Raw genomic sequence first — 11,813 nt, forward strand, 5'->3', positions numbered from 1 at the left:
GGTTGTTGTGAAATTTTATTGGACCTCAGTGATGTTAGATAACAAGTACCTTTATTACTATACACGTGTAAAGTATCCACTCCCATCCAAAGTGCTATAAATTCAAGGAAATGTTGATACATGGTTATATAGCGGGGTAATCTTTTTACTCAGAGGTTCAAACACAAGACCTGTGGGGAGACTCCAATTCAATGAAGGAGGGCACCAGTTTTGAAATTTTAACTGTACTTTTGGTTTTACAGCTTTTGTTACTGATAAAGACTTCCCCCATTGAGGTTCATGCTACATGAAAGTAATTAGTAAATGAGAGAAGATAACACTTTTTCAATATCTGCTAAAGACATTTATGAGGAATTTCTGGTTTTCACAATGGGTCCACAGTAAAAAAAAGAAAGAAAGAAAGAAAGAAAGAAAGAAAGAAAGAAAGAAAGAAAGAAAGAAAGAAAGAAAGAAAGAAAGAAAGAAAGAAAGAAAGAAAGAAAGAAAGGATTACTGGACAGTCTGTGCAATGAGCTACCAAAGCCTTTTCTGTAATTTTACACATTTATTTCTTACATTTTAAGCCCAAAGATAAGCATATAAGTTTCATTTACTACAGCAGCATTTTCTTAATCATGGAGAAAAATAGGGACATACTGACAAACTGCACGTCTTTCATTATATTAAGTTAGCGCAGGGGTGTAAAACAAGTGTAAAACAAGTTCAACATCCCTGTTTTGCATGTTAAGTTGGTATAACTGGTACCTTTGGCAACTCCTTCAGAAATCTACATTCAACATTAAAAACACAGGGTTCTGGTTGAGCTCCCTTCATTCAGCTGTCGGGCTATTGCAAAGGCTCTGGTTTGAATCTGCACCATACCATTTGGTGCTGTCTTTCTCCAAGCTTTACTCTTAACTGTCGTACTAAATGCTAAAACGCCTCCAAAAATATTCAAATACACACACAAGCCACTTCATTTAGTCTATCTGCAAAACTGAATGCAATAAAAACACCACCACAGGCAGCATTTACATTTAAAATCACAGGCAACTGAGTACACTCTCAGTCTCATGACCCCAATAGAATTATCATCTTACTGACAACATCAGCAAAAATATAGAGGATTCTTAATAGGTGGAATTTATAGCAGAACTACCATACTGGATTAATTTGGTTAGAAGTGTACCTAATGAAGTGAGTGAAGTGTGTGCGCATGCTTTATATTTCTATCTTCAATTTACATTATACCACAATGAGCATAAAAAAGCCACAAGATTACTTTCTAGTGTTAAAAATATATTTATGCAAGTTCAAGCCTGTAGTAGGATTAGGACAGAGAGAATCCCACACCCACGTTGGAGGTTTGCTTCCTCATCACTCAAGTTGAGCTGCAGGTCTTTCAGCACCCCACCCAGTTCCATGTTCTCGAAAAACAAGCAATTAGGAAACACTGATGACGGAGATAGAAACATGTAGAATGAGAGCGACAGAGAGAGAAAACCTATTCTCTGATTCTTCCGTAAAGCCACGCCCGTGGGTGGCCTTGAATCTCCACTCCCTTAAGGTTTAAAGCAAAAGGAATGACAAGGGTGTGATTGTGTAGCGTGACAGACAGGTGTTGAGCGCCGAGCTGGAAGTGAGAGTTTTCCATCAAGTCAAAGAGGTTTCTGTGGAGGTATGTACTCTTTCTCTGTGTGTGAATGTTTTATCAGTTTTTTATTTTAGCTGAAACTGTGTGCAATGATACTTCAGAGGTATTAAAAATATACTCGATAAATTGAGATTGTATATGAGACGAGTTTTTTGAGATGGTGTTTTGCATTGAGGCGTAAAGGAAAATAAATCAGAGAACACACTGTATGTCGGGTTATGTAATGATATCGTTGTAGTGTTTATGTCAGATTGCATTTCTTTTGAGGAAATAATGGTGCCTTACAGATAAAAAGAGGAGTCAGAACGGACTGATTTGCAGTTGTGCACTCAAAAACAATCACCCTAAATAAAGATGAAGAAATTATTTCGAGTGAAACGTGATGAAAGCGATAAAATCAAAAGTTTTTTTATTCAAAACATGAATCATAATCAAGGAGAATATGCTTGGTAAAAACAGAATGTATAAAATCAAGTGAAATTCATTTGATCAGATTCCATTAAATGTAACATTTTAAATTGTACTTATGTAACAAAATTACATGGAAACTTTACATGTAATCAAATTACTTAAAGTCAGCATTTTGGGCATAAACGTTTTTTGAGCATATTCTGCCTTTAATGTTTTTTCTCACAACAGTTCAGATCCGATAAACCACTGGATGAGAGATTTGATCTGTTTTATGATATCTTATCTGAAAACATTTAAATTATCTTTTAGAAACTAGAAGATTGTTGTTGTTGTTGTTTTTGTCCGATAATTAAATATCCAGAAACACATAACAATGACAAAAAAAAAAAACTAATTGGACTCATGAACAGACAAATATGCCATTTACAGTTATAACTTCTGTTGGGGTTGTAAGTCTACCTTGAGGTTTATGATGTATGTTCGTGCTGGAGGGTGAAATGAAAGGGCGCAAGCTTTATCATCGATCGACTGTGGCCTGTCACGCCTTTCTCAGCAAAAGGTCTCTGTTTTGATGACAAAGGCGTGTTTGGAGAAGGTGTGTTGTGGGTGGGTGTGTCTTACATGTGGGTACAAATCAAGACTAACCAGTTTAAGCTTAATATTTCCTGAGTCTGGGGTTAAACAGAACTTTTGATTTACTACAGATGCAGTGTCAAACCCAACAAGGCAAGCTCATAAATCCAGTCTGTCCATGAAGGGCATGTGTGTGCTCATGACACAAGTATACAGATGGCAGAAAGCAGTGATTACTTGTTCACTTCATTATGCAGCATAAAGACACCAACGGCACATAAAAGGTTTTAGCCTAGCGTGCCACCCAGTGGCTAATGAGCTGTGCTCCATTTTTTCCCTGTTTTCTCATCAGTGTTCTTGTTGTTTCACACTTACAGGTAAAATTTCAAAATGAGCGCTTACAAAACTGGTAAGTTGAGAAATATCAAAGAATAAAATTTACAAATCAAATTCTAAGTAATGCGGATTTTTAAAATAGCAGATGCAAGACTGAAAGGTTCCAGTAGTTATATGACTCTGCTGCCTATTAATTATGTTAATAATATACTTAATATATTTAAAACATGCATGAAATTGTTTCCCTTTGTTATTACACTCACTGAAATAGGTTAGATTATTGCTTGTAGTCAAAATGAGTATGTAAACTAAAAAGAATTTGTCAAAATAAAAACAATGGGGGAAAAACAGTAAAATAGACTGAAGGATATATTGCATATTATAAATATATAAAGATACATATTTTTGTATATTAATAGTGATATAAATGATACAGAAATTCGAATTACAAATAATGAACCAATCAATTTTAAAAACAGAGTAGTTTATTTCATCTAAGACTTAAAATACTTACAAATGCACAAGCCCAGTACTTATGTTCGCCCCATACATGCTATATTTTAATTTAATTTTTAAGTGCATCACAGTGAGAGAAACCACAGCTCGAATACAGCAATGTGCAGTTGTTGCAGTGTGCAGCAGTAAAGACAAGACCTGAGATGCAAAAAAAGAGTATTCATTGATTAGAAAACTTTATAAATACCTTCCTCATTTAATTTTCAGGAGCAGTGTGCTAATTAGTTTTTAATTGGCTCTATTATGTTCTGTTAAACAGGTATTAACTTTTAAGTCCTTAAAAACTGTGTGTTACTTAATTAAGTAAATGAATGATAAATGTGTAATTTTTTCTGTCCTGTATTACCAGGCAAGACTTCTCTTCTAAAAGACAACAGCTGGATCAGAAAACCAGATGATGAGGACGAACCTGTTGAGTAAGTACAACAAGGATAAAAGTTAAAACAGATGCTTACGCACACATGCATTTAGAGAATGGCAGAATTGTTGGGTGTGACTTTTGGGTCAAAGCTCAGATTTCTTTCAACCTTAAAAAAGGCCTTCTCACATTCCTCTTGCGAGTCACAGCATTGAGTCATCTCTGTGTAAATAGTTTTTTTTCTCCTACAGCCAAGATCCAAACTTCGCCAGAAGTGTTCTAGGTCAATACAAATCCAAAGAAACTCTTGGGAGGTAAAACAAACATTTAAATTCACCTTAATTTGCAGACAAATGAAGGAACACTAATATGTTCTGTGATGACTGGTTTCAAGTTAAGAAAAGAGTCTCTTATTCTTTTGCATCCTGTAAATTTTTATGCATTTCTCACAGTTTAGAGCCTGAAGAAGAAACAGCCACCAAACCAAGCAACACAGCTACATCTGTGCAAGAGCTCAGCAAGAGGTACCATTTGTGTGACACATGTGATATATTTAAATAAAAGCCATATAAATGGCAGGAACAATAATGAGTCATTTCTCTCACTGAAGGTTCGGTGGAAAGCAGAATGACCTGAAGACCAAGTTAGTACAGTTTTCTTCTTTTACAGTCACAGTTTTGTTACAGTTGTGTTATTATTAATTTGTGCACTTCAAGGCATGAGATTAAGTAAGAGTTTTTTTCTGTTTTGCAGCACTCTTTCTTCCACTAAGACCTCCTACACTAAAAGGTACATTTTTGTAAAACCACTCATAGCCCAAAATTGACTCTTTCTGGAATTTTTGAATAGGAAATCACCTGAATGATCTGCCTCTTTGTTACAGTACATATTCATCTGTGAAGGCAGATTCACCCACTGTGTACGTAAAGCTCCAGTCCATTGCATCTAATGCAATAATCAACAGAGGAGAAATTAATATAATGTGTAATCTTGTATTTCCATGTCCCTGCAGCACCACCACAACCAAGACTACTGTGACAGAGTATCCAAAGACAAGGTACACAAGGAATGCATGAACACACCAGCAAGTTAACACATTACAATGACACGTTAAGTAAATGGGTTTCACGTCTCTCTTTTTTCAGCACCAAAACAACCACAGTCACCAAGGATGGATCAACTACTGAGACCACTACTACCACCACCCAAAGCGTCAAGTAGGGAACACTGCATCAAGTTACATTATTACACATGCAATCCGTATCATATTATTGACATTTATTTGCCTTTATAGGTCTCCTGTGACTAAAACTCCAATCAGCTCTGGGACATTCTCTGACCGGGTCAGGACTTCCAGCAAAGGGTAAAAATAATGTAGTGATTTATAGTAGATGCAATATTTTAATTATTTACTTCAGTATGAGAAACAGCATCATCGTCACTCATCAGGCTGTTGAATCTGAAGTCGAGCAACTAACAAGTATATTTAGTAACATGACCAACATCAGTTTTAATCATTACAGGTTAGACTACCCAGTTATACATCAATTCGTTAAAAAAGAGCTCCACTGAAACCAAGTACAACATTTAACAATTGTTTTTATGGAATGAAATCAATCATAATGACCCTGTGAAATAGTAATATCAGACTGTACTTGCCAGAACTTATACACCAGTCCTGTGAGAAGGAAACTCTTGACAGGACTCTTTGCAATCCTGTAAAACACTAAGTACCCGCACGGATTCATTAGCTTGTAGAACAACCTTTAGCAGCAAAAACTTGAAGTAATACATTTTCGAATGATTTTATCAGTCACGAGTCTCCTGCAACATCATGTCAGTCAGGTTGGGTGATCAATTAAGTGTATTTGATTATCGGTTCCTAACTGCAACTTACCCTCTTAAATTTAATGAAAATATGAAAGGTGTAATTAGTTTTTCATAGAATATACAATTTCACTGTGTATGTGTATAGCTAAAACTAAGATTTAGTAGTATACTGAACACTGAATATTTTCATACTGACTTATTGCTACTTTCACTTAGAAGTCATAGGCCAGTAAGGCTGAGCCTTCAGATATAATAAGTCACAACAGCTTTTGCTTTACAAGCTAACCCAGTATTTTAAAAGCATCTTAGAAATTGCAGCACTTAGATGTATATTTAGAGTTTCTTAAAGAGGCCACATATAAGCACATCATGCTACATGAGAGGCTGAGTTTTTCCCCATCTTTCCAAACAGGCAAGAATACCAACCCTACTCACCTACCTTAACGACACCCAAAGTGACGGAGACAACTGTTACCCTCACCAAAGAGTAAGACACAGATTATTCAGTTAGTGTAGTATTATAACCCATGTGTCACCTGCAATTTCAGATTTATTTATATTTTTATTGTTCTGTGCAGTACGGAGGACAAAGTTTACGACACGCACCTCCCCTCATCCATCCAGGATGATCTGTCACCCACAGAGAGGTGAAGCCCAGAACTTAGATTATATTGGTCATGGCACCAGGCTTTCAGTAATTACATTCTCAGTAAGACACATTTTTCTCTATGCAGCAAAACAACTATCTCCACAACTAAGACTGTGACAGTGAAAAGCAGCACTGACACAAAGTGAGTACCATCCTAGCGCGCGCAATCCGGTTATGTTCCTCTGACCCTCTGCATACTGTTAAGATGACATATTCAAATTAGTCAGATAAAAGTCATTTTTTATATAGCAATAAATTTAATTTGTTATTCTACTATCTGATATTGCACTGTGCCATGAGATGTACTTTTGTCCAAAACATTGAGCTACCACAATGTAGTTGTCCCACAGTATTAGTCTCCTTTAGTGTTTAACAAAACATAGCTGATCAATAAACCATTTGAAAATAAATAGTATACACAACACATCTGACAGAGCAGTGTGAGTGAATATGATTAGTGTTTTTTGCATGCAGTAACTTTGGAGTAAATGTTCAGGAATCTAAATATTCCTGACATGACTAAGTTTGCTGACGTCATGACTCCATGTAAATAACTATTATTAAACTCTGTAATATGCCAGAGATTTAAAAAAATATTTATTAGCACCATAAAGTTTAGGGAGCTTCCAAGCTCGACGCAGCAAAATGTGATTAAAAAACGACTAACAATGTATCTTACTTTTGTCTGTTGTAGTGCTAAAGACCAACTCTATGATACACTCATTCCAGGTTCAGTCAAGGCTGATGACAGGTAATGCATACACTCTTTCATTATGAGTCCTCCCGTTTAGCCTTTATACACGCTGTAATAAAAATCTAATAAATTGTTGCAATTGTTATTGAATTTAATGATGTCGAAAGTAGAGTTGCTGAAAAGCACACAATGCACGTCACAGTATACCTTATATGTTATATATTAGGTATGTTCTTATAAATGGTGTATTGAGATCATTTAAAGTAAGTAAATTGATGCTGTTTAATTTGACACTATAATCATACGTTACTGATCATTATGTAATACCTGATATTGGCTTCGTCACAGCAAATCAATCGTGTCCACTACTAAGACTGTGACAGTGAAAAGCAGCTATGATGAGTAAGTTACTACAGCACAATACACAAACAGTGGCACCGATATAAATACACAAACAGTACAGTAAAATGTTTGGTGTTCTTTTTACTTTTTCAGTGATGTTTTTAAAGCTAAAACCCCCACAAAGACTTCCTTTAAGTAAGATAAACCTTGTATAAACCTCAACTGTTGTACAAAAGAAAACAGAATTTAAAAAAAAATAAGAACTGCACATACAGTATAATCACTAAATTTACATTTCTGTCACTGCAGAGCTGAGGATCAGCTGTATGACACCCTGCTGCCTACTTCCATCAGATCTGATTCCTCTTCCCCAGTCAGGTGAGACATCTCAGCGAACATTTAGTCATTAAAAAACAAAACAACTATTTCACCATTGTGGTGGATGAAACCTCACATTTTGCCATTTTAGCAGCTCAAGCGTCAAAAAGACAGAGATTGTCACTGTGGAGAGCAGCAGAGGGTAAGCAGTAGAAATGAATGACAAAAATGACCAAAAAATTGTGTAGTTTGTGTGTAGTTTTGTCAAATTGACCTTTTTTGTTTATCTTGTCATTTAGAGGAGAAAGTCCCTCTCCAGTGTCAACATCTTCTACCCGCAGCCTCTCCAGGTAAACTAACAGAGCACTCCTGGATTACCCATTTACTTATTCAAATTATTATTATTCTCCTTTAGAATTTCTGTTTCTTTATACCTCATCAAACTCTAATTTATTTAATCATAACAATATTTTCTACATCCAGCTCTTTCTTATCAAACTAAATCCATTGCCTCTTTATAGCTACAGTTCATACTCCAGTGATATACCCTCCACTCGCACCACCTCCTATACCATAACTACCAGGTAATTACTATCACTGTCTCTCAACCTTTTGTTATAAAAATATAGTGCAGCGTGGTTATACTCTTTCTATTATTCCTGATTTGTTCCCTTTTTTCATACTCAGTGATGACTATAGCAGCAACCGCAACACTTATACTTACTCCAGACCAGACTCCAGGTATGAAGCAAAGCAAACAAAGACATTATAAACAGTATGCGCTAAACATATTCTAAACTCCACATGCAATCTCTGGGCCATGTTATCTTTTTACAGTTATGAGTACACCAGTATCACAAGTCCCTCCATCTACTCTTCTACATCATACAGGAGCCGCAGGTATTAAATTATTTTTTGAACAAACGAATCCAAAACTTATCACTGGCACACAAACACTGTACGAGTTAGTAAAACAACACTCTTTCATTAACTCTCTCAGCAGGTCAGATGACATTCTGTCAGAGCCAACCTACTCAAAGTCTTCCGTGAAGAGTGCATATGCACCTCCTGAAAGGTAGGAATCGGGCAGCAATAGCCTTTTTAGACACTGAAAACATTTGTGTGGAAATAAGTGTGCAGACTGACTGTCATCTAGAAGCTCAGTGAAGCTGTACTTGGATACAGTGTTGCTTTGAGCAAAGCATGAATATCGGCATGCTAATGTGCTGATATGCAGATTTTAAGCATCTGTCACATTAACCACCTTAATACAGCATGTCAGCATGTTAATAATTGCTTTTTAGCAAATACACCTAAAGTAAACCTAAAGATCATGTGTTTGTTTAAAAACCTAACTAGCTGTAGGGGGCATTGCTCAGCATTCAAGGCAATCAAAAAAAATTGAGGTAGAACTAGGGGACCATTTATTTCTGCTGTAATTGTTTTTGCACCAGTCCATCCAATTGTTGCTGTTATAGTTTGCTGAAAGTTAAGAAGGTAAACTTGATATTTATCCTGTCTTCCTCCCTGAGTTTGGCTCTGCCAGAGTTTTCTTCCTGTTAAAAGGGAGATTTTCCCTTCCCACTGTTACCAAGGGTTGCTCATAGGTGGTGTCTGACTGGGGTTGGGGTTTTCTCTGTATTATTGTATGGTTTACCTTAAAATATAAAGTGCATTGAGGCGACTGTTGCTGTGATTTGGTGTTATATAAATAAAACCGAAACAAAATTAATAGAATTAAATCAAGAACACATATATACAGTAACTTTTCTTTTACTCTAATATAAACACTTGATAAATTTTTGTCCCACACAGGACAGTGCTAGAGAAAGATCTGTGCACAGTCTGCCGTAAGCCCTTCACTGGTGATGCCAAGATGGTCCTGGATGACATAAATATGAAATGCCATGCTTCCTGCTTTAAAGTGAGTAAAATAATTTTAAGATGGGGCTTTCCTTTCTTTGGTCAACAACAAGCAGTGGTTGAAAAACAACTATGTCAAGACTTTACCAAAGTAAAGTCTTAGTATTGTTTTGAAATTACCAGTGACTCATGAACTCCTAATTATTAAGACCTCACAGAATATTTTTGATGTATACAGCCATTGTTGTCTCAGGATTCTGTTTCCTCATGTGAGCATTTGTGTTTTGGCAGTGTGAGGTGTGTAACATTACTTTGGGTAATCTAAAGGCTGGGGATAGCTTGTGGATTTACAAGCGTATGGTTCACTGTTCGAACTGCTTTGAGGTCACCAAAGGTAAGTAATTATTAGGATTTCTTCATTTTCCTGGATGTAAAGCTCCAGTGACTAAATATTTGTACCGTATGTATTTGTTTTAATTTCAAAAGGTCTTAGTTCAAATTGTACATCCTTCCCCCACAGAAAAATGGCAACGCTGATGCTCCAAATATACTTAATGGATTATTGATTATCAGCTTTGGGTGTCGTGGGATCTCATGGACTAGCATTACAATGAGCTGACAAATCTTTATGTGGGTGTTTTGTGAAATGACAGTTACATTTTAATAACATGAATGCAGTATATAATAAACTATTTAGTAGCTGTGTTGCCTTGATATTGGTGTTTCTGTATCTACCTCTATGCACCATACCAGCTCTTATTGTCTTTGGCTTGCATTTTGTAGGGAAACTTCATTCTAAAACGATACATTGCAATATTGAGGGCCGGGGGCTTTTTCTTTGTGCAATAAAAGCTATAAAGTGTCTTTATCTAATAAAATTAAAATATTCTACTTCTTTTAAGACGTTTGTGTTCATTTTCTTCCTTAATTATATACCAGTGAAATGTAATCTACCCATTAAAGTCATAATTTACAGTTAATGGAACTTGATATATTTGACAATTTTAGGATAATTATACAATATATTATCATAAAATCATCTCATGTCTTCTGCACTGTTTGGTTAATTTAGTGGGTTCAGGAACTTGATTTGGGTTACGGTCTTCACTTATGTGCAAAAATATTATGCTTTCATATTTTATTAAGACTTTTTATTGAAGATTTTGGGTTTACGTTATTAAAAAAGAAACATTACATCGATTTTATATATCCACTGTATATTCGATACATATTTTAGTCTTCAACATCTTTTCTGCATGAGATATGCTTCTAGCTTTGCCATGCAAATCAATTAGCCCAACTAATTTGTATTCAAGAAACTATATCATATTTTATTTTAGTGACATAGCCCATAATAAGGACTAAATTATGCTAAATTTGAACTTCTAAAGAGGCCGAACATTGTAAAGACAGCTTCAGACAGTTGCTGCAGATTTATAAGTTGCATATAATGACAATCTCCTGTTAGTACTTCAGTGGATGAGAACTGGTGACTCTGGAGGTCATTTGAGTACACTGAACTTGTGGTCATGTCACAAAAAAGCAGTTTGAGATGATTTGTGACATGGCACGTTATCCTGCTAGAAGCAGCCATCAGAGTATGGATACACTGTAGTCATAAAGGGATGTCCACTTTTGGTGATCCATGCAAACTGTAGGCTGAGCTTAACGAGTGACACCTGGTGTGGTCTTCTGCTGCTGGTCTGACACGTTGCGCATTCGTTACAATTTCTGACTCCGCCATCTGAATACAAAAAACCCTGAGACTCATCAAACCAGGCAACATTTTTCAAATCACTATGGTGCATTTTTGGTGAGTGTGTGCACCCTTTAGGTTCATCACGTTGTATATTCAGAGATGCTCTTCTGCATACTTTGGGTGTAACGATTGTTTGTTTCAGTGACTGCCTTCTTATCAGCTCAAAGCAATCCGGTTATGTTCCTCTGACCCTCTGACATCAACAAGGCTTTTTGACCCACACACGTTTTGCTCACTTCCACCATTTTCTGTAAACACTAGAGATTGTTGTGTGGGAAAATCCCTGTAGATCCGCAGTTTCTCTAATACTGAGACTAGGCTGTCTGACACCAACAACCACGCCAAATTCAAAGTCACTTAAATCTCCTTTCCTTTCCAATCTCATGCTATGTTGCAACTTCAGCAGGTTGTCTTGACCATGTCTGCATGCTTAAATGTACCTGCAAACATAACTGCATTAACAAGCAGCGAAACGGGAGTACATATTGAAGTGGTTGCCATTGCTGTAGCTACTTTTTTGTTATTTTTAAA

The 11,813-nt window shown here is 36.1% G+C and overlaps 1 protein-coding gene across 2 annotated transcripts; it reads left to right on the forward strand.

Annotated features, from left to right (window-relative positions):
- Nucleotides 1–1,568: 1,568 nt before the first annotated feature.
- Nucleotides 1,569–10,424, forward strand: scel (sciellin). Of its 2 annotated transcripts, none has more exons than XM_085435701.1 (27): nt 1,569–1,657; nt 2,995–3,026; nt 3,819–3,885; nt 4,079–4,141; nt 4,280–4,351; nt 4,438–4,470; nt 4,581–4,616; nt 4,711–4,746; nt 4,840–4,884; nt 4,973–5,044; nt 5,122–5,190; nt 6,070–6,144; nt 6,236–6,304; nt 6,392–6,448; nt 7,001–7,057; nt 7,349–7,402; nt 7,496–7,537; nt 7,652–7,720; nt 7,815–7,862; nt 7,960–8,010; nt 8,182–8,244; nt 8,348–8,401; nt 8,498–8,560; nt 8,661–8,735; nt 9,476–9,584; nt 9,815–9,917; nt 10,044–10,424. In XM_085435701.1, exons 2-27 carry the CDS (start codon nt 3,008–3,010, stop codon nt 10,058–10,060), a joined length of 1,518 nt encoding a protein of 505 aa, XP_085291827.1. In that variant the 5' UTR covers nt 1,569–1,657; nt 2,995–3,007; the 3' UTR covers nt 10,061–10,424. The 2 variants fall into 2 exon arrangements, with proteins under 2 accessions (XP_085291827.1, XP_085291826.1); XM_085435700.1 differs by having other exon boundaries at nt 1,570–1,657; nt 7,812–7,862.
- The last annotated feature ends 1,389 nt before the right edge of the window (nt 10,425–11,813 follow it).

Source organism: Copadichromis virginalis, linkage group LG16 (assembly GCF_057382275.1).
Source record: "Copadichromis virginalis isolate Kocher_CV1m ecotype Utaka linkage group LG16, C_Virginalis_male_GT1.1, whole genome shotgun sequence".
Lineage (NCBI taxonomy): Eukaryota > Metazoa > Chordata > Actinopteri > Cichliformes > Cichlidae > Copadichromis > Copadichromis virginalis.

Excerpts from the sequence above, each read along its gene's own strand:
- scel (XM_085435700.1), top strand. Across the intron at positions 7,058-7,348 it reads TCAGTCAAGGCTGATGACAG|CAAATCAATCGTGTCCACTA; the intron begins GTAATGCATACA and ends GCTTCGTCACAG. Across the intron at positions 8,402-8,497 it reads TACTCCAGACCAGACTCCAG|TTATGAGTACACCAGTATCA; the intron begins GTATGAAGCAAA and ends ATCTTTTTACAG.